This window comes from Drosophila innubila, assembly GCF_004354385.1.
Source record: "Drosophila innubila isolate TH190305 chromosome 2L unlocalized genomic scaffold, UK_Dinn_1.0 5_B_2L, whole genome shotgun sequence".
NCBI lineage: Eukaryota > Metazoa > Arthropoda > Insecta > Diptera > Drosophilidae > Drosophila > Drosophila innubila.
The window spans coordinates 5,772,022-5,797,146 of record NW_022995373.1 but is presented as its reverse complement, the minus strand read 5'-3'; the positions used below and the strand labels follow the sequence as shown (position 1 = coordinate 5,797,146).

General features: G+C 34.4%; 3 protein-coding genes across 8 annotated transcripts; 2 read left to right on the top strand and 1 right to left on the bottom strand.

Annotated features, from left to right (window-relative positions):
• Positions 1-157: 157 nt before the first annotated feature.
• LOC117782643 (ribosome-binding protein 1-like) lies at positions 158-2,654 on the top strand. Of its 2 annotated transcripts, none has more exons than XM_034619665.1 (4): positions 158-250; positions 315-547; positions 606-2,271; positions 2,332-2,654. In XM_034619665.1, the coding sequence occupies exons 1-4, from the start codon at positions 207-209 to the stop codon at positions 2,399-2,401; spliced, it is 2,013 nt and encodes a 670-aa protein (XP_034475556.1). In that variant the 5' UTR covers positions 158-206; the 3' UTR covers positions 2,402-2,654. The 2 variants fall into 2 exon arrangements, with proteins under 2 accessions (XP_034475556.1, XP_034475555.1); XM_034619664.1 differs by having other exon boundaries at positions 2,329-2,654.
• A 1,868-nt stretch (positions 2,655-4,522) lies between these two features.
• LOC117782745 (protein anoxia up-regulated) lies at positions 4,523-16,262 on the top strand. Of its 5 annotated transcripts, XM_034619778.1 has the most exons (8): positions 4,525-4,735; positions 9,143-9,169; positions 9,900-10,376; positions 10,491-10,603; positions 12,185-12,315; positions 14,983-15,184; positions 15,250-15,526; positions 15,605-16,262. In XM_034619778.1, exons 1-8 carry the CDS (start codon positions 4,661-4,663, stop codon positions 16,043-16,045), a joined length of 1,743 nt encoding a protein of 580 aa, XP_034475669.1. In that variant the 5' UTR covers positions 4,525-4,660; the 3' UTR covers positions 16,046-16,262. The 5 variants fall into 5 exon arrangements, with proteins under 5 accessions (XP_034475671.1, XP_034475668.1, XP_034475669.1 ...); XM_034619777.1 differs by having other exon boundaries at positions 4,524-4,735; positions 15,250-16,262; XM_034619779.1 differs by lacking the exons at positions 14,983-15,184; positions 15,250-15,526; positions 15,605-16,262 and adding exons at positions 12,425-12,580; positions 12,968-13,072 and having other exon boundaries at positions 4,527-4,735.
• A 1,742-nt stretch (positions 16,263-18,004) lies between these two features.
• On the bottom strand, positions 18,005-23,708 carry LOC117782554 (synaptic vesicle glycoprotein 2C). The gene is made up of 9 exons (XM_034619577.1): positions 23,566-23,708; positions 23,348-23,509; positions 23,111-23,273; positions 21,971-22,092; positions 21,479-21,896; positions 21,266-21,407; positions 18,379-18,662; positions 18,174-18,301; positions 18,005-18,114 (listed from the first exon to the last, which is right to left on the bottom strand). The coding sequence occupies exons 1-9, from the start codon at positions 23,636-23,638 to the stop codon at positions 18,068-18,070; spliced, it is 1,539 nt and encodes a 512-aa protein (XP_034475468.1). The 5' UTR covers positions 23,639-23,708; the 3' UTR covers positions 18,005-18,067.
• Between the last annotated feature and the right edge of the window lie 1,417 nt (positions 23,709-25,125).

Here is a 25,125-nt window from a genome sequence, read left to right as displayed (position 1 = left end):
CCTATTAACAGTATGTATGGATAAGTGTTTAATTGCATTTCTATTCACATACATGTATTCACATTTATGTACGAACATTCATATATGCTGATGATGATCATGAATATAGTATACCTTATGGAGTGATTCTCCAAGCATTTTAAGTCAATCCATTAATTCAAAATTGAAAACTATTATTTATATAAAAAAATGAATATTTTAAAAAAATGGGGTTTAATTTAGCGCAGATTTGTTGTGATCCACCATCTAGGTAAGAATCTCGCCATTTGTTTATTAACGATTTCTCTGATTAAGTGCTCGTTTTTCTAAATTAGTTCGTCAAGCACAACCAAAATTTTTTGTATCGAAAATTTCAATAAATGCAGTCCTTGTCGTGTTCCTTGCTGTTGTAGAGACTCAACCCTGAATGATCATACCTATTCCATACTTAAGAGAATCTGCCATAAGATTATCAAAAGTTATAACCGACAGCAATGCCGTGAAAAGTATACAGTTTTCGATGGCGGCAATAGCATAGGTCCACGATGGTCCGACAGGCAATCTAGAGGTAAGGATATATTTTCCCGATATACAGATGACACGGTTTTGATGCCCTTGAATTTTAGATGATGGAAATGAGTTCAGTTATTCTTATAAACAACGCGGAAGAGATTATAATAAGGATCCTTCGGAGAGGGATGAACGCATTGATTTGAAAGCTAATGCAAGGAATCGTCATAAAAATAAAGGTTATGCAGGGGATGAAGGAGACTCATTTGAAAACGGATACAGAAACAAAAATGATCAGAACGATAAGAATAAGGGCAAAACCTCCGGAAAGTCACAAAAGGACAGCGATAACGATCAGGATAAGAATGCGAGAAGGGGATCAGGGAAATTAAAAAAAGTCAAAAATCGCACAGAAGATGGTAAAGATACCTCAAAAATGGGAAAAGAAGGAGAGGAAGGCCGGCGATCGAGAAAGTCTCGGAGTAAGAAAAATGCCGCTGATACCGAATTACCAGAAAAGTCGAAAAAGAAGGGCGACAGGAAAGACGAGTTAAATACTGACGATTCGCGAAAATCGGAAAAGGGAAAGGGAAAAGGACGTAAATCGAAAAATCGAGGGGATGAAAAAAATGCAGGAGACTCGGAAACAGCTGAAGAAAAGGAAGGCAAATCGAAAGCTCGCAACGATAAAAAGACAGCTGGATCTCCGGATGCATCTGGGGATAAGCAACGTAAGTCGAAAGTTCGAAGTGATAAGAAAAATGCTGAAGCGTCGGATGCAACTGCGGATAAGGATCTGAATGATAAAAAGCGCTCTGAAAAGAAAAACGCAGCAGATTCGGAGGCAACTGGCGAAAATGATGGCAAATCGAAAGCTCGCAGCGTTAAAAAATTAGCTGGATCTCCGGAAGCATCTGGGGATAAGGATCCTAATAGTAAAAGCCGCACTGATAAGAAAATTACGGGTAGTGCAGAAGAAACGAAACCCAATGATAAAAATACCGAAGAAAGTGCGGAAGCTATAAAGGAAAAGGAACGTTACGAGAAAAATAGACTTGATAAGAAAGTTGTTGGAGGTGCGGAAACAATCAGTGCAAAGGAACGATTTGAAAAAAATTTAAATGATAAGAAAATTGCCGCATCGTCAAAAGATCCTGGGGAAAAGGAAAGCCGCGATGATAAGAAAACTACGAAAGGTTCGGAGGATAGCGCGGAAAAGGGGAAACAAGCAAAAACTGGTGGAGGGGAGGACAAAAAAGGTGAGATTAATCTAGGTGCCAGGGAAAAAATCGAAGAAAAAGGATCGAAAACTGATAAAAAGGGTAACGATTTAAAAGTTGGCTCCCATGACGACAAGAAAGCTCAGTTATCTAAGGATATGAAGAATTCCAGGCCTGACAGAGAGATGGGCTCTAATCTTGTTGAGAATAAAAAAACTAATGTCAAAAGCCAATGGGAAGATGACCAGGATCAAGAAAATGATAGGAAGTACAGGAAAGGTGGAAAGGGTAAAGGGGGAGACGATGTTTCCCATCTAGTAACACTATCGGGTCGAAAGGGAAGACGTGGAGAAGCGTCTGTTTTAGGTGGCACCAAAAAACGTCGTGGAAGTCAATCAATATTTAGACGACATTCATCCAGGATACGCAATGGTATCAAAGGGTCGAAGTTCATTCATGACGATAGGCGGTCAATATATATTCAGAGACCTTCTCGTGGCGATGAAATTCGGACCTGTGATATCCTACGTGTTCATTTAGAGCAGCGCGATCTTATAAGATGGTATGCTTTATCCCGATGAATTCTTAAAATCTGTTAAAGCTAAAACTTCCTTTGTTATAGCCCCCCATGCCGGCCATATCCATGCAATGCCTGCGGACCCTGTATGCCGTGTTCACGTATTTGTTGTTGAGCATCTTGCAAAACTTTTACAACATTTATGTTGTAAATTGCTGATATACATTAATACTTCAATATTTCAGGTGCTCAATTATTATTGGCTACGTGCTCAATTTAAAAATTGAAAACCTTTTTAAATGCATTTGATTAACATTGTATATCATCTAAACTGCTCGAGCTCCTCTTCATATATCGTTATAAACAGTTGCACTATTCACAATGCAATGGAAAAGGCATTAAAAACAATGATTATAAGACTGAGCATTTAGAATTACCTTTTTACATTTCGAAAACATCTATTATATTTTATTAATTTTATTTCGAGGACTGCATACGAACGTGATGAACAACCAGATAAGTACTTTCGAGTATAAAGTTTTTCATATCATTTGGTCTTACAAATTATTGTGTTAGACAAAATTAATATTTCATTAAATCTCGGTCTACAATTCAAATCAATGTGTATTCTATGCTAAGTACTCGTATATCGACTATAAGCTTGAGAAATGGGTCAAGGTACTGCTGCATTCTTGATTCTTGAAAGCTAATTTCTTCTGTCCGTCCTTCGCCTGTCTATTCGTCTGTATAAACGTGTCGATCTCAAATTTGCTATGTTTGTTTGTTTTTTTTTTTTTTTTGGGTTGGACCACAATATTATATAGCTAGACTTATAGTCATAAATATACATAGGAATGCTCGATCAAACTCAAGTTTTAGAATAAAACTGTTTTGTTTATTTAAGTTGGATTAACCAATCTGACCAAATATGCATTTAAGTTGCTCTTTTGCATTCTGACAAATTTGGTTTAAATCAGCCCACTATAACTATTATATAGCTGCTATAGAAATGGTCGGTCAAATATCCAATTTTGAGATATCTTAACCTGTCTGTGAATTTTGCACCTGGGTTGGTCATATAGCAGCTATTACAATTAGTCGAAAATGTAATATAGCTTTCTGCAAGGTCATCAAATCTCTGGGCTTATAATTTATACAAATTACAAAATTATGTGTACATTTAAATTAAAGTTTTTAGGTTTCAGAACTCCATCGTATCGAATTTATAGTCGTGACTAGCACAATAATTTAGAAGTTTTTCTTGTAGTGCTAGGAAGCCAAATAAATAAATAAAATAAAAATAGGGTATCCTACAGTTGAATATACTTATAGTGCGGACCTCACCGCGAGCGAAGCGAGCCAGGGACGAAGCCCCCCTGTTTGATTTGAACTTGTTTTTCTGTTCATGGACGTTTTTTAAGGTTAATGCCATAAAAAAATTCTATTCGCCTTGTATTTATTTATATATTATTATAAGTATGTACATACATTTGTATCTACGAGTATATGAATATACTCGAATTTGAATAACATATAAAATGGACTCTTTCACCTGCGTTCCTGTTCAAACAATATTCAAAGATATTGACAACAAAATCGAACTAATAGAACCTTTGATGTGAATTAAAATAATTTTAATAATTTTTAAAAATAATTCTTTTATATACACACATAAGACGAGTTTTATGGTTTCTTTAGTTTTTCTTTTGCTAAAACTTCTATAAAACACCTGTTTTGGGATAGGTCGAGGTCTGTCAAATGAGACCTATTTATGACCCACTAGCTATACAATCTAAAAAGATTCACATGTGAATACAAATATGAGTATTATGTACAGTAAATATATCAAAAAAATGTGAAGATGCTTTTCTTGAACAGATGGTAGTTGCCAGTTAAGCTTATGCCATATTTACAACTAAGAAAGTAGTTAAGAAAAAGGGTCCAAAACAAATGCTGTCAATTGATATGAAAACATAAGAAACGATGAGTCAAAAGCGAAAAGATATTTTGCTTAATACTGTAAAAATACGTACTCATATGATGTGCACGTATGTACTTATGTCTGATCTGTATATGTCTGATATGTGTATAAAATATTAGATTTATATGTGTAGATGTACATGTTTGGCTGTGCATATGTAAAAGAAAATTGCCCGCTCTTGAGTGTGGGGAGAGATTTGAATGTTTGTTATTCCAAAAATAAATGTATTTCTAGTCACAGAAAGAGAATGAGAAAGAGCGAAGGCTATTCAAAAATATTTTGTGTATTCAAAAAAATTATAAGAAAGTGTTCCATGCAATTTTTGAGCAGAACAACTCGAACGGGCGTCAAGTGAAGAACTCGACTAGACGATAAATTCGAATCGATTAAAAAACGAACAAGTGATTTTACACATTATTTTCATCGCATATACATAATTATTTAAAATTCAAAATGGTTTACGAAAGTGGATTTACAACCCGTAGAACCTACAGCTCAAGACCGGTCACTACATCGTACGCCGTGACGGTAAGTTTCAATATTTTCGATGCGACTCAGTTAAAATAAATATATTCTGAATATCGTATGGTACATATACTATATAGTAGTGTGTTTCTCGTTTTGTAAAAACTGTAAAATTTATCTGTGCGATGCGAATAATTAAAAAAAAAAGTTTAATTAGTTTTACATAACAACCAGAAACTAAGCATATTCTGCAGATTGATTTGACTGATTTTATAAAAAGAGTTTCATTCAAACCGATTTTAACCAAAAAATGCAATGTACTCACATTTGAAGTACGTTTCGAATATTCAAATAAATTGCTTAAGTCCCACTTGCTGTATTCCGTAATATCATTCTAAAAGAGAGTGCAAACAGTTTTGAAGAAATTGAAACACGTTTGAGTGCAAAGTAACACACACATTCGTAATGTAAGTGAATGTGAATGTCACGCATATGAATATCGTATCAGCATTAAATTACAGTTAGTATCATGTATGTACAGTATATATACTCGTGTTTGTATGATGTATAAGTACTGGAATTAGGATAGCAATGTTATTTATATTTTTTGTTATTTTGACATAAGTAAATAAAATATATATATTTGTATGTGCATAGAGTTTATTTATATTTTTATATAACAATATATAGATACATGTATGCAAAGAAAATGTACATAGAATGTACGTATAATTCTCAAATGAGTACTAAATATTCATTAATATTGTTGCTTTTCACGAATTTTACGAGTGTAGAGAGATATAAGAAAACATCCGGCCCACTTACATTCATGCATACACGTACATAGTATATGAATGTACGGGTATCTAGCGCCTAGGTATGTTTGTATGTATGCATGTAGGTGAGAATTTGTATTTGTATTTGTGAGAGCCTAAAAATATTTATTCATGAGATACTAGACGACAGTTCGGTGAGTGTACTCACATCTCATATGTGAGTAATACTTACTCATATTTTTGAATAGATTCTGCCTTGATTCCGAAATTCGACTGCTGCACAAACATCCCAAGGTTATGGCTATTTTCTTTTTTTTATTTATCAGAATTATTTCGAACAATTTTTATGCCTTGTCATAATCTCAGTAGCCAATATTGGCAAAGCACGCGATTTGAGGAGCGTATTTTCTCGCAAATTCCAAATATAGTCTTCCACATACACCTACATACCTATTTACATATACATTTATATATACATCTAAATTTATTTTATAAACAATTTGGAGCTGGATTGCCCATCACAAGATTGTACGACATTCATGAATATTTCTTCAATATTTTTGAACATTTACCTCAACTTGTAAGAGATATAAGAGAAATATTTGGATTTGATTATAAAACACATCATGTGTTATTTATTATAGGTTAAAAGATTCGAGAAATTCAGAATTTTGAATGTGCAAATTTATGTTGAAAAAATTCAAGCAAAATCCGACCAATCTTTTCTATTTGTTTTTGTTTTTTGTGGTATGCATGATATGCATGTGTGTATGTAATACCTATGGATACATAATGTATAATATATACAGAAGTGTATATGTAATACAAGCTGCTCGCGCTTTTCGCTTTCGGGCGGATCTAAAAATATCTTTCCGATTTCCAAAACACATTCATATATTAACCACGACAAAAGCTAGCAAATCGAAACGCGTTGAAATAGCCTTCAGAAATTGGCTATAATAAACAGATATGCGTACCGTCTGTACAGTAGGGCATTTGGGGAATAGAATTGTAAGAGAATGGAGAGATCAGAATATATAGACTAATAATTCACATGTTCTCGTAAATATATATGTCAAACATTTTGTATATATTCATTTGTTAATACTCATACATCATTATTGAATATCCATATTGCCAATTAATTACGGCCACACTACACTCTAACTCCTTTTGTATAAATATTCTTATGTTCATGTATGTGTTTGTATAAAGGAACTCACTGATCCTCCAGACATGAATAGCGTCTGCTGTATATATCTATAAATAAGGCGAGCATTTGAATTCCAGGCTTATTAACTGTCATCAATATGTTTCCACCTGTGTCCACCTGTATATACGTTAATCAAGCATCCCGATGATAATGGTAACCCTGTCGATTAGTCGACCAGTCTCACCGCACCGCACACCGCACCGCAATTCTTCTTGTCTAACATCGTGAACTTGGCTTTCCAAATTAAATTCCCACATATTATGTGACATTCTGGGCATTGCAGAGAACAAACAGAACACCAATTGACTGGGAGAAAGTTCCTTTTGTGCCACGGCCCTCACTCGTCTCTGATCCGGTGACTGCCTTTGGAGTGCGTCGAGCGGACTATGAGCAGCGCAAGCGATCAATACTCGATCCAATTAATCGGGCTGCAATCAAGCCAAACTATAAGATTGCTTATCAACCCATTGAGCCATATGTGCCGACTCGCGACAAGAATCGATCACGCATCCTTAGCTTAGTGCGCCAGCATATCGATACCGTGGAAGCCGGTGGCAATACCGCAGCCCGCACCTCCCGCGACTCCCTCGATAGCCAGCTGCCTCGTCTGCACCGCGCTGCCTCCGAGAGTCTGCCGGTCCGACGAGAGACCTATCGGAATGAAAAGTCCGGTGCAATGGTCACAAAGTACTACTACTAACCACCTTACTACATATATATGCGTGTATAAATGAAGGAGGATCAACAACAACGAGTCAAACAAATTAAATCGAACTAAAATTGAATCCGAAAGAATCGAATAGACTACATCAAAAGTCTTTAATATTATACATAATTAGAATGCATTATACATACTCACTATATACATTTTACATAAATACAAGACGTTCTGAAGTTAACCCACTATTTAACGATATGTGTACATGATCAGACATTCAATCATATCTATCATATCTGTCATTATCTGTACTGTCTAATACAATTTTCTTGGTTCTTACATCATAAGAACCATAGAAACGAAAAATTCTGAATCGCATTAAACTTTTAAAGATCCGAGAACATGTTTCAATTTCCTTTTGTAAAGCCTAAGACATGGTTGAATTAAGTATTTTGCCGCACTGCAATCCATAGACATATTACTTTATATGTTTGTTTTTTTTTGTCATAACTCATCATCTTTGTTATGATAAAGTTGGTCTGCTGATACCCTAATTAAAATTAGTATATATAACTAAAGTTGTATCAAACACAGTTACCTGAAAACCATATATTAAAACTGATTTTTAAATCTTGGAAAGTTGCAAATGTTTTGTTCTATTTACTAGTTACCTGGAAACTATAATAATCTTTTTAAAAATTCGAATATGTTGGAATTTAAATACATTTGTAATTATGTGTAAGCGAATGCATAAATATCTTAAAATAAAGTTACAGATACAGATACAGAGATTTCTGGGTTGTGAGAGTCAGCGGATCAGCTTTATAATTTGATAATCGGTTTAATTGGAACAGCAAGTTGGTTTGTCTCTATTATTTTGTTACTTAGTTTTGTATGCATAACATTTGTATGCTGATTGTCTATTTGCCATAACAATTCTCATCTAAATGCATAAATCGGAATTTATAGACTCCACGTTTAGACCTGTGCACGGACAGACCTGGCTCGCATCGCAGCCGTGCCGCTTCGGACTACTCGTACACCTCAAAGTCGAGCGTTGAGAAGAGCAGCTACGATTCAAGCAACCCTTACTCGAGGCCGGAACGCTCCACATATACATCATCGGTTGAACAATCATCGCGTAGTGGCCCAGGCGGTTACAATTATAGTACCGAGAGGACCAGCACAACTGGGGCTGGACCCGGTGGCTACAGCTACTCGTCGACCACCTCTGGAAACCTGCCCGGTGGCACCAGATACCGTCACTTCTCATACCATGTCTAAGCCAATGTTATAATGGCCTTTAATGCGAGCTAACAACTCAATAATTTAATAACAACACTAATCACTCCGCTTAAATACTGATGACATTGTTGATTGTAACTTGCAATAACTAATAAGTGCAGTTTTGTATGCTCTATTATCATCGGATCTGTATAAATTATTACGAGTACTTGAGTTAACTAACATCACTAATGATCCTTTTGATTGTTGAATAGATGTTTCTATAGCATCAACAGTACCTAAATGATGTAATTACTCTCCATATCATTTATAATTTTAATCTATTTGTGATACAATAAAATAAAATCCCGTTCACTAAAAGTACGTACATGCAAATATTCTTTAAATTGGATAAATAGAATTACAAATACGATATTCATATGGGTTATACAAGTTCAGATATGCTATTGACAAAATAAGAAACTGTTCTCACAAAGAATAACATATTTACCAGTTGGTAGATGACATTATTGTTGAATCGGAATCCTCAAGAAATGCACTTCAAATTAAATTCAATGTTATATAATATTCTCTTTCAGTATCCGTCTGCTCAGCAAGTGACTCGTGTAAGTATATTCATATACAATCCTTCAAAAATTGCTCGTCATTATTTTTCATTTCTGTTTTGAAATCTTTCCTATCGACTTTTCTTATCACACTGCTTGTACTTCAATCACTCCATCATCATCTGGAATCTTATGTGGTTAGTACTCTTAGACCGTAAAACTATATATCAGATTTTTATATATGCTTCATCAATCGTTTTGAACTAGACCAGTCGATAATATTATATAAATATTAATATAATATTATAAGAGAACAAACGATACCATTATACAATATGTATAAGGGTTATTTTTCGCGGAAATAAATGTAGATTATCGGAATGAATAGGTTCTCAAACTGCGAGGACTGTATAACAACTCGGATGTTCCCGTGGCAGATATATTGTGTAAAAAGTTTTCAGATTAATTAAAAATGTTAACGTATAATCTGGGGGAGTCAAAGAACCTTTAAAATATAGTACGAGTAGAAAAACCTAGATAGTTCCGAAATTATTGAATTAAAAGCAAATTATTAGGAAACAAAGTTGTGAAAAGTTATTCATTTGTCGAAGGAATGCTAAATTAATTTATACACAAAGTTATGGTTTTATTATTCTGTTATAATCATTATTCATATAATCATTCATTAGCCTATTTCAACATGTACTTTAACATTGTGTACGTATCTGTGAGTACAATACGAGTATTCTACTAACTCAATTGATTGATGTGATTGCCGAATACACAATAGGTATACAAAACGAGCTATCCAATCTACTCGAGTTATTCAATCCCAACAAGACGCATCGTCAGTGGAACTCGTGTGATTTCATCGCCTGTTCGGGTTGTCACCTCCCCCACCCGAGTTGTGTCCCGAGTGATACACTCTCCATCGCCAGTGCGTGTTGTGCGTACGACAACGCGCGTTATCTCATCTCCGGAGAGAACGACTTCCTACACCTATTCAACACCATCGGCATATTATAGTCCAAGAACCTATTTGCCGTCGTCCTACTACACCTCGACTTACGTCCCAACTTCGTATACAACATACACACCATCGTATCATTACAATCCAACAACAATTACACGTGTGTATGCTCGCTCGGTTTCGCCGGTGAGGATCACCACAACTCCGGTTCGTGCAATCCCTTCATACCTGAAGAGACTTCCTCCTGGATATGGCGCAAGGGCATTAACTAATTACCTCAATACCGAACCCTTTACCGTAAGTTATCGCAGTTTAACATCAAACATTATGTTATCGCGAAGACTTCAAAGTTGTATTAAATAAAACAAAGTATTTCTGTCATATTACACTTAATAAAATTGCAAATTGTAGACATTTTCGGAGGAGACAAGTAGAATACGCCATCGCGCCCAATCCTTGATTCGCGATCTGCACACTCCCGTTGTGCGCCGTGCCCGCAGCTGTACACCGTTTCCAGTTAGTGGGTAAGTTTAAGATTTGCTGTGTATAGCAGTAAATACTAAAGTATTTAAAATTTGCTACAAACAGAAATTTTGGAGTTTTCACAGAACTAAATTTGTTTCTACCAGTGTATCTACTAGTATTGATCACTAGATCGTGCATTTGCTTTCTGTTGTCTTTTGATTGATTACGAAGAAGAAGCCGACGTGTAGGCAACAATTTGTTTAAAATAACGGCGTGAGCAAAGTGAGATCTTAGGTGAACAATTCTGCAATAGTTTAATTTTAATATATGGGCAATTCTCCGGAAATTTAAACCGCAGCCAAAAACTTAAAATTGATCAACAACTCACATCTTGTGAAATTTTTTTCCAAAAAGATTTTCAAGTCACTTGTACAAACATTTCACACATCAATTAGTTCGTTAGTTTGAGCATACCGACTGCATCTTTGAATAAATTAAGTTTTTTCATATTTTTGACTGTTTTGCCAAAAGTTGTCTTCTAAAGTGAAGTGTTTGTAATATAAAATTTTTTTGACAATATCTTTCTTTTAGGAACAAAGCTTCTTAGTGACTTAAAAAGCTTAAATATAATTCGTATAAAGTAAACCGAAAACATAAAAACATGATGGAACAAAATGTCGCGTGCGAAAGTGATTGCAGTTAATTAAAAAATAAACTACTTAATATTTTTGACTCAAATAAAAGAATATATTAAGATGCTTCAATGCACAACTTTTTAAAACTAGTCGCCTTAAAATATTCCCTCAGGTTACGCTGAAGTCAGTGCTTGAACTGTTCGCCGCGAGAACGATTTCTGTTTTGAGTCGCATGCGAATGCCTTGATTTCTTGTTATTTTCCTGAAAGCGAATCATTGACCAAAATCAACCTTAACACCAATTGTAGTGCTAATCAATAGCTGTATATTTCGTCTTTTGTCAACATTCAAAAATGTTTTGGCATATGTTTTTTATCACGTTGAATGCGTACGAATGTCGCATTCGACATGAGAGAATTGTCTTTGTACAAACATGATAGGCCCTAACATAAAGAAATAAATTACAGGCCGGTTTTCGATTCCTATTTTTTTGGATTAATTAAAATGTCTATTATCACGTTAATTTAAGGCTAAGTATTTTTTCACTTAATCAGACTTAAATTCTCCAAGTCCAAATGAATTGAATACGTAAAATGTTGCTAAAAGTAAATTAGAACAGGTTAAAGATTATCACTTCTGATAAATCATGCCGAAAGTGAAAACCGGGACAGGGCTGATAATATCAGGTTCCTTTTAAAATGAACATATGAAATAATAAAAAAAATGTTTGGGTTTATCGTTATAATATCTAATTATATTTATGTGTTACAAAATGTTAATGTTAAGTTTAAGGTGTTTATATGTTCTGTGTAGGCTGAGACCTAGGAGAAAGTCTTTCAAAATAATGAAATTTCTACTACTAAGTAGTATAGGGAAATGAGGCTTTGTAAGGGGATTCTACTCACATAATATTGATTATTATCTATATACTTTAGGCTTCTCTCATTAGAGCTAAGCGACTTTTGAGTTATCTTAAGTACATTTGCAAATTGTTTGTCATTGTAGCTATTCATATGGGCCTACATCACAATTGGCTTTAGATGCCTATGTTGCCCGTGTGACGAATCCAGTACGTCATATTGCCAAGGAGGTTCACAATATTTCCCATTACCCAAGACCAGCTGTAAAATACGTTGGTGAGTAGTTAGAATCGAGCTAACTGGTTGACAGTATAATAACTATAAGTTGCAACCTGCATTGTTTTTGGTATTAAATGCTATTTTTTAAATATTAAACAAAACAAAGGTAAAAGTCATCTTGCCTCTGTAAGGATATGTGGTGATAAGGCTTATAATATTAGAAGCCCAATGTACGATTCGGACAAAGTTCGAACCGATATTAACCTCTTATCCTGGTACCTTAGACATCCCACATGGAAGAATGCGAATCAAAAGAAAGAAGGTAAGTACCGATAAAGAACGGATGTGCTTGTTAATGCCAGCTGTATATAGCGATAGAAAGTTCTTACTCATGCTCTTTTAACTCAAACCCGAATCTTTTATAGAGGATCTCAAGTGTAAAAAGATCCCCTTAATAATGTGCTATTGATAAAAGGATTTGTTGTACCTAAATTAATAATTCAAAAGAATATCAATCGAATATGATAGTTTCAAATATTTAACCTGAGTAAATAAATTTTAGAAGTATTATGATCTTGTATGTGATTGATATAGAAGCAAACGAAATTATAATCTTTGTCACTAACGCATTTGGTTTGAGCACCCTGATCAGTTTGTTCTTTGTATTTGACTAACTTAATTCGTTTTATGATTGATTGATTCTTTCCAGTTGAAGCTGTTGAAGTTGAGGCCTAAATGATAACATGCCTGACTTTATTGTATGGACATACACTTCATTTTTTATTTTTCTTAAATAAATTAATAAAAAAAAAAACAAGACTTGTGTTTGCCTGGTAGAAAACTAAGCCGATATCCAAATGATAAACAAACGATATCATCACACTCAGTCGCTTTTACATCTTAAAAGACTAACATTCAAAATGATAAAAACTTTCCTTATTAATAACAACAAAAATTATTTAATACTCTGAATCATGTTAAATACTAATTTAAATGTACATAACCCAATATTACATGTGTATTAGTTGATATACAATTAAAAATACAATTTTTTTTATTACGAAGCCCTTTAATTTTGTAGTTTTCTGTGTTGTTAATTAAATATTCTTGGGCATTTACAGAAAGTACGTAACGTATAATTTATTTTAAAAACAATGCCATGTATAAAGAAATGTTTAATGTATGTAAAAATGTACAACTTCTTCAAATACAAAGTGTTTAATTAATAATTAGGGGAAAAAGGGCTTGCCACCCGTTCAAGGAGCGATATTTTTGCACAGCTAAGATACATACTTGTGTATGTTCGAGTATGTATATTAAGATTTTGTATAAGTATGTATGTATTGATATAAATACTCACGGACCAAAATTAATGGGTATGAGTATAAGAATCGTTGCCATGGCAAGGTGCAATAAATCAGAGAAACATCATCAGACTATTTTAATGGCCTTGACCTATATTTCTGATTTCGATCAGCAAATGTAATACTAGATTCCTTTAACTAATGCCAGAACTATATTTATACGACAAATGACGCAAATTTAATTTTCCCTCATTTTTGGTCGCCAAATCATGATTGATTTATTATACATCATTTCGTTTCTGAGCGTATTATTATTCTCCCATTAAATGTTTACCTCATACAAAAAATATACTATACTATACTATAATTAAGATCAGAGTGCTAAGCTCAAACAGAAATATAAGTATAATAAAGAATGGGCAAGGAAAAGTTTCCAAAAGCGGAAAACAGAAGAAGAATAAATATTCAATCCAATAATAGTTAAATTCAAATGACATGAAATTAATAGATTCCGTTTCATGAATTAGTTAATTAACATAATCGCAGATCATGGTACAACTTGATGAATAATAAAAATTAGTCACTGTGGACGGTAGTTCGCGCTAGTTACGACAGCTGCACGAACTTTACACTACCATAATATGAATATATTATATTCAAGTTATGTATATTTCCCAAACGAATTGTTTTTATAGAATAGAAAACTATGCTTTGAGTGTGTTATTGTTTCTCTTTATGTCTCTCTCTCTCTCTCTCACAATATTATGTCTCTTTCCCTATTTGTAATGGCAAGTCAGTTTCTTGGTGTAAATAATGAGATGAAACACCTGTATAGAAATAATACATACAATTTCAATTGAATTCCGCTTGAAATATTACAACTTGGGACTCAAGTTTTTTTTTACTTATAGCTTGTCTACCAAAGAATATAAAGTCTACAATATGGTTTGATATAAATACAGCTAATGCTTTAACTACTTGTAAATAAATGTTTAGATAGACTCATACTTATTCATTTTAATTCTACACCAACAATGTTCCCTTGGTTGTGTCTAACAATAAATTAACACACTAATATATTACATTAATAATAAATAATTACTCTGTTCGGGAGTCTTCTTTATCTGCGAGTCTCCGTTTTTGACGCATAGGCATTTTCCTCAACATCTACATTAAATGGTAAGTACTCTAGAATAATTAATTTTTATTTCGAAGTGAATGTAAATAATATTCATATACTCGAATATCGATATACATATAACTTATACGCAAATTATATTTAAATTGATTTATTACAATAGCATATTTTGATGTAATCCTCATCTACAATACATTCTACCATAGTATTTACATAAATACTTACGTGTACATCAAGAGAAACTTTACCATACTATTTTTCACAACAAGATTTGACTTTCAGATGCCGATTTGGATCCCAACCGTCCGTCGAGAAAGTTTTCTGCTCCCAGACCCCTTGAAGATGAGATCGACCTGGAATCCAAGGAGAAACAACGTCAGCGACAGGAACGCCTCCTGACCGTAAACGAAGAGGCCTTGGACGAATTAGATGTCGAGAAGAAACGAGCCCAACGCGCTGATGAAGCCAAGCGGCGTGAGGAGAAGTAAATTACTTATTTGATAGCCATTCCCGAGCGGATATTTATAGGTATTACTCATTTTAATAAAGGGCCCTCAAGGAGGAAGCAAAAAGACGAGAAGATGCCGCTAAACAGGCCCAAGCCGAAGAGCAAGCTCGCTTAGCACGCGCTGCAGAAGAGGAAAGATTAGCTAAAGAAGCACACCTGGCTGAACAAGCCCGTTTGGCTGAGGAGGCTAAGGCTGCTGAAGAAGCTGCGGGACGTAAAGCTGAGGAAGAACGACTAGCTGCAGAAGCACGTCTTGCCGAAGAAGCCCGTCTTGCTGAAGAGGCTCGATTGGCTGAAGAAGCTAAAGCTGCCGAAGAGGCTGCAGCCCGTAAATTTGAGGAAGAACGACTTGCTGCAGAAGCTCGTCTTGCCGATGAAGCCCGTCTTGCCGAAGAGGCCCGACTAGCAGAAGAAGCTAAAGCTGCAGAAGAAGCCAGAGCTGCAGAAGAAGCTGCTGCACTTAAAGCTGAAGAAGAACGCTTGGCTGAGGAGAATCGCCTAGAGGAAGAACAGCGTCAGCTGGAGCACGAACTGAATCGCTTGGCGGAAATTGAAAAGCAGGCCGAAGAAGAGCGTGAGGGTGAAATCGCACGTCAAGCAGCTGAATTGGCCGAAATCGCACGCCAAGAAGCTGATATTGCAGCTCAGGAACTGCAGTCCATTCAAAAAGAAGGCAGAGACGTCGAAGAGCCCATCGTTGATGAGCCAGAAACTCCAGTTGAAGAGCAACAGGAACCAATCATTGAACTTACTTCTAACAATGGCGATCAATCTGTCGAGTTAGATAACACTGCCGGAGAAAGTTACGAAGAGGATGAGGAAGAGGATGAAGAATAAATAATGGAATCACCTTTTGCCGAACTACTTTAAATGAATTCTATATATTAATAATACATTAATAATTAATGAATTTAATAATGATTCTTATACTAGGAATATGTCAAATTTTTTAGTTTTTAACCATCTTCAACCGAATCAGCACATACCTAAGTATCTTTATAATCTTGTTCCTTTTGCATCTTACCATGGCTCTTAGTTAAATTTAATACTAAAATAATCAGATAAAATTTAATATAAATCTAATCTTTATTATATTTGACAAATATATGAATGATTCAGATTCCAAGATTCAGCTGATGTTTTAATAATAGCAAACTACAACAAATTTGAACTATTTGGCTATTACAAGAAACAAACCCACTTTTTTGGATAGATTTGAGGCCCCATATGAGGAAAAAAAAAAATTTTTTTTTTGTGACATTTTTTTTTAGAATTTTTTATTTGACTTTGGCTTTTGTCATCATTACTCGAGAACGCCAAAACCGATTTTCAAAAGCTTTACTTTTTCTTAAAGCTAATGAATATATCTATAATTCATTTACACAAGGTTTAAGATTTAAACCAGTAGTTTACGAGACATCAACATTTGAATTAAGAAAATTATGATTTTTAGCTAGCTTTTTTTTCACCTTTTTTTATTTTAAAATTTGAGGTAAGGTCCAAAAAAATTTATTACATTCTATATATTCTATTTGAATAACTGCATTAATTACACGTCGCTTAAGATATGATTCAATAAAATCTATGGAGAGACGACGATATAATATTATTTTGTGTCTAGGCATGTTTTTGTCGACTTTGATGACTTCCTTGTGGAGCGGCACTACCTTTTGTATGAAAATTGTTTTGTGATTTTTGAGATATCTTAACCAATCTCACACAATATCAATTTGTTGTTATTTTACACATTTTGACCAAATTTGGTTCAAATCTGTCCACTATATCATATAGCTGTCATAGGACCGATCGGTCTAAAATCAAGTTTTAGTATGTATAACTTTTTGGTTTTTTGAGATATCTTAACTAACTGATAGAATAAGTTGGTCTTATGCATCCTTACCGAAGTGGGTTCAAATCGGTCCACTATATCATATATCTGCCATAGGGCCGATCGGTAGAAAATAAAGATTTAGTATGAAAAACTTTTTTGTTTTTGCAGATATCTCAATCAAACTCATAAATTGGGTATCTTTAATTGCCCATTATATCCTTACCAAATTTATTAGAAATCGGAACACTATATCATATAGCTGCTATATGAACGATCGATACGAACGGTCGATAAGCAACCTTTAGTATGAAAAAGTTTTTTATTTTTTAAGTTATCTGTACCAAACTTACAAATTAAGAATCTCGAATCTCTTTTGCCTTATACAACCTGTCCAAATTTGGTTGGAATCGGATCTTAGTGAACTATAGCTTAAACGACGCGTAATTAATGCAGCTATGTAAATAAAATAATAAATAAAATGTAATTCATTTTTTCTACTTTTCCTAGAATTTTAAAGCAAAAAAATCTGGAAAAAAGCTAATCAAAAAATCATAATTTTCTTAATTCGAAAAATTATGTCTTAAACTACTGGTTTGAATCTTAATCTTTGCATTAATGAATTATAGATATATGCATTAGCTTTCGGAAAAAGTTAAGCTTCGGTACGAATCTTCTAATCTTCCCCTAATCCCCTAATCTTCTTTGGTTGTTGTCCAGTGTAATTATTAAAACTAAATACTTTCAGTGATTGATACATGCATGTAATACATACTAGATCTAGAGAAACCTCCATCCGCCTATTACATAGTTTTCCGACTTAGTTGGGTACTAGACATTTTTTAAAAAGCCATCGAATCTATTAAAGAAATATGCTTCAAAGCCCTTCGACTGCATTCTTCCAACCGAATTAAGGTCAGCTGCTTTTTCAACATTGAGCATTGGATCATAAAACAAGTAAACGAGCATTTTAAGATTTTAGATAACAATTTTATTTATATCGTATATGTGAGTTCGCAATAGTATGTTTTCTATTCAGAATTCTTGATTGGCAACCGAAAAACAGTGATAATACAAACTGAAATAAGAAAGCTGTATTGTAACGAAAATAGGAGGAAATTGTCTTTAAATACTTACCAATTAGAATAAATGTTAACAGAGCAAAAGTTGTATTGCAGTATGGTTCCAACATTATGCCAATTAGATTGGTTGCAGCAATAATGCCTAGGCGTCCCAAAGACATGGACAGACTGACAGCTTTTCCTCTGAATTTAAAGACATATATTATTTAGTAATTATTTATACGGGGACATTCATATTCCATTCGTAGGTGACTTCTTACCTTAAATGTGTTGGCACCAAATCGACAATTGCACCCAGCATTATAGAGATTGATAATCCTGGTAATAGAATGTAAAGACAGAATAGAGCTAGGACTGCTGTCGTATTTGACACAATGTGTAGTAAAATTCCACTCAAAATTGAAAAAAATATTGCGCCCATGAGAACGTTTTTCCGCCCGAAGGGGTTAAGTAGAAGGCCTTGTACTGAGAAGCCTATCAAGAACGCAACTCCAACTATCATATTGTCGATGTAGGTCTTCGTTGATATTGGATTAATGCACACCTAAATAGAAATAGTAAAATTGAAATCAGAGAAAAAAGTTTAAGCCCGAGAAAAAGGATCCGAGTGATTAGGAAAATACCAGATATTTTTATGAATTTATACTTAACAAATTAGCGTTAATAAAAAAACAATATTTAGATTAAATTATTTAAATTCGTAAAAAAAACATCTGGTTTTTGCATTAATTTATTGAAATTAAATATATCTCAACATTTTTAATATAAGCTAGTCGGCCGGTGCTACAGTCGAGCATACTCGACTGTCGGAGACCCCGTACTTACTATGGCAAAAACTAATAATCGAAAAAATTAAAAAATATTTAGTTAACTTAAATGCATATTTTATCATATTAGTAAAAATGTCTCATAAAACATAAAAGATTTTTATACTAAGACTTAATTTTCGCCCGATCGGTCCAATGACAGCTATATGATATAGTGGTCCGATTTGAACCAACTTTGGACAGGATATATAAAACCAATTGTTATACATATTAAATCAGTTTGGTTACGATATCTCATTAAACAAAAAAGTTTTTCTTACTAAGACTTGATTTTCGCCCGATCGGTCCTATGACAGCTATATGATATAGTGGTCCGATTTGATCCAACTTTGGACAGGACATATAAAGCCAAGTTTTATTTATATTCTATCAGTTTGGTTACGATATCTCATAAAAGAAAAAAAATTTTCATACTAAGACTTAATTTTCGCCCGATCGGTCCTATAACAGCTATATGATATAGTGGACCGATTTAAGCCAACTTCGGTAAGGATGTATAAGACTAACTTAAATGAATATACTATAAGTTTGGTTATGATATCTCATAAAACTAAAAAGTTTTTCATACTAAGACTTGATTTTCCCCGAATCGGTTCGATGACAGCTATATGGTATAGTGGTCCGATTTGAACCAACTTTAAACATGATATATAAAACCAAGTTTTATGTATATTCTATCAGTTTGGTTACGATATCTCAAAAAACAAAAAAGTTGTTCATACTAAGACTAGTGATCCGATTTGAACCAACTTTGGACAGAATATATAAAACCAAGTCATATGCTTATTGTATCAGTTTGGTTACAATATCTCAATTAGCAAAAAAGTTTTTCATACTAAAACTTGATTTTCGACCGATTGTTCCTATGGGCACTATATGATATAGTGGTCCGATTCAAAAAATAAACAAACTTGACCTGCCTGCAAGATAGTGGAATCTACATACCGAATTTGGTGTCACTAGCTTTTAAATTGTTCTTATAATTTGGATATTAAATTTTTTATTTCATTTGTGGGCGACAAAGGAGGCGTTGCCAAATTTTGAAATAAACTTGATCTGCTTGCAATATAGAGGAACCCACATACCAAGTTTGGGGTCTCTAGCTCTTATAGTCTCCGAGATCTAGGTGAACATACAGACAGACAGACAGACAGACAGACGGACAGACGGACATTGCTATATCGACTCGGCTATTTATGCTGATCAAGAATACTTTATGGGGTCTGCCACGCTTCCTTCTGCCAGTTACGCACATATTCGGTAAAACAAACCCAATAGACCCCTGTACTTTTTTAAGTACGGGGTCTAACAAGTGGGCGTCTACACTCGGGCACGCTCGCAGTAGGATACCCTGTGTTTTGGTACTCTGTACCAAAAGTTGATTTTCGACCGATTGTTCCTATGGTAGCTATATGACATAGAAAACCGATCTGAACCAAATTTGGCAAGGATGTATAACACTAAACTGAATGCATATCCTATCAGTTAGGTTAAGATATCTCAAAAAACCAAAAACTTTTTCATACTAAATCTTAATTTTCGACTGAGCGTATCTATGGTAACTATATGATGGTAGACCGATTCCACTAAATTTAGCCATTATGTATAATACCAGCCCAGATGTATATTGTGTCAGATTGGTCGAGATATCTGAAAAAACTGAGAAGTTTTTCATACTAAAACTTCATTTTCGATATATTATTCCTATGGCAGCTATATGATATAGAGGTGCGATACAAAAAAAAAAAAACCTACTTACCAAGTTTGAAGTCTCTAGCTCTTATGGTCTCTGAGAACATTTTCAATGGGCTCAGGGCTTAAAACTATATACATATATATACATATTTGTGTATCGGTATGTTTAATTTCATTTGTTCTACCGAATGTTTGACAAATGTATCTAACAGGCAGAAGGAGACCTGGCAGACCCACTAAGGTGTATATGTTCTTGATCAGTATCAACATCCAAGTCGATTTAGCCATGTCTGTTCGTCTGTACAGCCCCACCCGCTGCAATCATTTTAATTTTGCTTCTACAACCATCACCGCCTTTTCTCATAAACCAGGTGAGATATCTAAATTCGTAGTATGCAAATTTGTAAGTGAAGACTATACTTTTCGATCGGTTTATAGCTCGATCTGATCGGACAGTCGTAGCAAATGTTTCATTCTACATGTATATATTGCTAGTCGCCTTTCGCACCCTTCGTGCTGCTTTCGTCACTAGCGCAGACTGCTGTCCGCAGTGATACAGCACTCGTTCGTCGTGTTTTTATTGAAATAAGATCGACTTAATGTTTTTAGTTGGGATCTAACTTACCACTGAGTCTGTCATTGATGCATTATTTACTGGTTGCATGAAAGAATTATCCAATATTTCGCAAACAGTTGAAGAAGTGTTAGATCCTGTGCTAGATGTACGGTTAACAATTTCTGGAAACCAAAACTGCATTCCATTTGAGCTGAAAATGAATAAAATTGTAAGTAAGTTTTACATGTATCTGTGTTCTGAACACATTTATATTAATCTCACCTAAAAAACAAGCCAATCACAGCCACGTTGCATAATATAAAATTGAATCCATGAGGTTTTTGAAACAAGGGACGTGTAGCCCGAGCGATATTTATCAATATATTACAGCCTCTATGATTCGCCAATATATTTTCATCACTTTGAATCTCTGGTTTCAGAGTAAATTCATTTCGATTTAACACCTGATTTATTGTCAGCCCTCGATTAAATTTACTAATCCAATCAACGGCATCCAATGCCTCTCTGTCCTTATTTAGTGAGAGCAAAATTTTTGGACTTTCGGGATAAATGATGAGTATTAGGCCTCCAATAAGACCGGGTAACAGATTACATAGCATTATTAAACGCCATGGCCGGAAAACAAAGTCACCAAGCAAATTGATGGACCAGTCTGAAGATAAGATTAACCAAGCCGTCGCTGTAAAAATATACAATTATAAATATATTTTAGTTGTTGTTACACATTATTCGGTTAGTTGAATTTTTTCGTACCTGGGACATAAATTGCAGTTAAACTGACAAACATGGTTGAATAATTGATCGTCACCGCTCGGTGACGAGGTATGTTAAATTCACTCAAATATGGATAAAGTCCGCCTGAGACACCGCCGAGACTGTATAAGATAAATATTAATTAGAAATTAAATATCATTGTCGGTTTCGGTAATTGCCCGCTCTTGTTGCGATTAAGTACGAGAATAAAAAATAAATAATAAGAAATGGCTTATTATAATTAATTGACAATTATTAAAAGCTGTGGAAGTGGTGGATTTTCACGATTTACGAGGGTCTGATTTCGAAACTTTCCCACGGTTTTTCAGTTTACACTTGAAGCGAAACTACCGCGGAATGAAAAGCTCCATATAAAAAAAACAGCAAAAAAATGTATAACTGTTATTTTCCCTTTAGTAAGAAACATAGTGGAACTCAGATTTGGATTCAGCTCTTTAAAATACTTAAGGAAAGGGTAGTCAGATTTTCGACCCCCGACACTTCTTAAGTCCCGACCTCTGACAGTAAATTTTTCTCAACTGTGGTCCCGCGAACAGGAGCCCCCAAGTTTTTTTTGTGGCTGTGTTCTTTATGATAAATATAAATTTGAAGTTCTGTGACTATAGGTTTATATTCCCCTCACATCGGCAGAGGGAATGTCTTAAACTGTTTACTATATTCTTTTAAGAACATGATAGCGTACTGAATTAACCGAAAAGATTCAAGAAATTCATACATAAAAAGAGGAAAGAAAAATTGATTTGAATAATATATGTTAGTACTAATGAATAATGTAATTTTTATTTTGTCGTCCTTATAGATGTTATAAAAGTTATAGATGACTTATAATTTTTAACATACATAAAAATGTCTCAAAAGACTAATGCTCTAAAACTAAACAAAAAAGTCTTTGAAGACGTTTATGTATCGAATAAGTTTAATAAAAGAGTATATTTTTTATAAACTGTACAAAATAGCCTAGAAAGTACATTATAAATGAAGCTAATATTAGCTAGGTAATGTGTCTAAACCCGTTCAATATTATCTCATTGCCTTTTAGGAATTGAGTTGACGGTATACAGTCAGTCTACTTTTATTACCTTTTTATTGCATTAAATCGTAGCAAATAAAAGTACTCACCTGATGCCACAGATCAAATTGATAATGTTAAACAGCCAAACGCTTGAAACAAACATGAGAATGAACTGAAGGCCATTGCATATAAAGATGCCATAGAGGAGAACCGAACGGCGACCTATAGCATCGCTGACGTATCCCCATATGTAATTTGACAGAAAGATACCTTAAACAGATCGATCGGGGGTATTTTTATTTTCATTAGAACGTAGATTATATGCAAATTAGTTGGCAACTCACCCGCCACACATGCCGCCATCATGACCCCCTTCTCGGACTGCGTTGTATGGAACTCGCAGTGGGAGGCGAGCACCACAATCCCCATAGACGTTTGAGCAGCCACTGAAGTAATTGTCAGAAGGCCACTTACAATCAGCAGTATCCACTGAGTCTTGCCATATCCTGCATAAGTAATGACATATAGTGTCCATTCAAACGTCATCAAAATAATATCTTACCAATTTTCTCCAAGATCTCATCGTATTCCAATTCATCTGGGGTAGCATTGCGATCAGTATTTAAGTGTTGCATATTAGTATTTCAAGAGAGCACATCCAACTGATTGTCATACCAAAACAGCACCGCCTTTTAAGCTTTCATTCGAATGCGAGTAGACTTCATTCAAGATTTTAAGCACAGCTGTGAGATACATTACTGAAACAAGTGCTGGGTGAGTAAGCGGAAACTTGTTCTGAGTTAAGCATGTTTACGGCTATCGGATCACAACAATATTTAAAGAGAACTATTTATATTGTTCTATTTAAGAGGTTTCTACTAAGAGATACAATAGTTTGAACAAGTAAAACAAACGTGTTAAAAATTCTATCCAACTTGTTGTTCAGAAATCCACTAAAAAGTTAAAATCATGGTAAAGCCGCTTAAATACGTAAGAGAAGACCATTGAAACAGAACGACTACTTATTACCCTGAATTAAAAAAAAAAGACAGAAAAGAAATAATTACATACATTTTATACATTTTGATAATTTTTTTTAAGCTTGACTATGCAACAGTGGATAAATAATAATAATATAAATATTTAATAAAGTAAGGAACCTTTTAAATCAATAAGTTTATAACCTGCATAAATAAGAAAAAATTGAAAATTGAGGAATTTAAAGCATTATATTGTTTAAAGTTAAACCAATCCTCAAACCAACCGATCCACAGTGGACAAAAGTCTAAGGGTTTATTGGAAATTAAAATTTAAATTTTGGTATTCCCCGAATTTTGTAATGAATTTGATAGAATTCCGGTATTTCTTGTATATTTTTTATATTTTTTCTTTAATATTTGGATTAGGTGTGAGCTATTAAATTCAACATATGCGTGAATAAATTTTGCCATATTTTTGCAATTTAATTTAATTAATTAATTAATTAAATTTTAAATCGTAGTTATGTGTGTGTTAGTGGTGAACCGTCGTACAAGTATGAGAGATAGCACTATGGAAAAGTGGAAACTCAAAAGTGGTTGTATCGTCGAAAATCGCGAGCAAGCCAAAGTAATGGTGTGCGAAGTCTGAGAATTGTGCGCAAGGGCTTGCCCACCGCTGTTTTCAACTTTAGAATCTAAAACGGTGGGCACTAAATTTTCAATCGGGAGCGCTACAACAAACTCAACTTCTGAAGTCATGAATTACAGCAAAATTAACATTTTTATGAGTCTACGAGACTCTGTGTCCTTGTTGTTTGCTGGGGCCTGTACAAAACTAACAGATTGAGCAAATTCAGAGTGCTTGTGCGTCTCTTTGGTATTGCTCAATATCATTCTGCAAAAACGCGTCAGGAATATTAACTCCACACATGGCAGCATGGAGGCGTTCTCGCCGTAGACTATCGAAAGCGGCCTTATAGCCGACAAAAAGATGGAACGTGTCGTGTTGGTTCTCGTATGACTTCTCCATGACTTTTCCTCCACGCTCGTGAGGACCTTATACGCGACCGAGGGAAGACTAATGCCACGGTAGTTGGTGCTCAATGTGGCATTACCCTTCTTCAAAACAGGGCAGATCAGAC

What these genes read in the sequence shown, in the direction of transcription:
- LOC117782643 (XM_034619664.1), top strand. Translation starts at nt 207, where the DNA reads ATGGGGTTTAATTTAGCGCAGATTTGTTGTGATCCACCATCTAG. An exon ending in TGTTGTGATCCACCATCTAG is followed by an intron (nt 251 to 314) that starts GTAAGAATCTCG and finishes TTTCTAAATTAG; the next exon opens with TTCGTCAAGCACAACCAAAA. An exon ending in GTCCGACAGGCAATCTAGAG is followed by an intron (nt 548 to 605) that starts GTAAGGATATAT and finishes CTTGAATTTTAG; the next exon opens with ATGATGGAAATGAGTTCAGT.
- LOC117782745 (XM_034619777.1), top strand. Translation starts at nt 4,661, where the DNA reads ATGGTTTACGAAAGTGGATTTACAACCCGTAGAACCTACAGCTCAAGA. An exon ending in TCAATACCGAACCCTTTACC is followed by an intron (nt 10,377 to 10,490) that starts GTAAGTTATCGC and finishes TGCAAATTGTAG; the next exon opens with ACATTTTCGGAGGAGACAAG. An exon ending in GCCAAGCGGCGTGAGGAGAA is followed by an intron (nt 15,185 to 15,249) that starts GTAAATTACTTA and finishes ATTTTAATAAAG; the next exon opens with GGCCCTCAAGGAGGAAGCAA.
- LOC117782554 (XM_034619577.1), bottom strand. Translation starts at nt 23,638, where the DNA reads ATGCAACACTTAAATACTGATCGCAATGCTACCCCAGATGAATTGGAA. An exon ending in GTGATTGGCTTGTTTTTTAG is followed by an intron (nt 21,408 to 21,478) that starts GTGAGATTAATA and finishes ATTCATTTTCAG; the next exon opens with CTCAAATGGAATGCAGTTTT. An exon ending in GTTAACATTTATTCTAATTG is followed by an intron (nt 18,115 to 18,173) that starts GTAAGTATTTAA and finishes TTCTTATTTCAG; the next exon opens with TTTGTATTATCACTGTTTTT.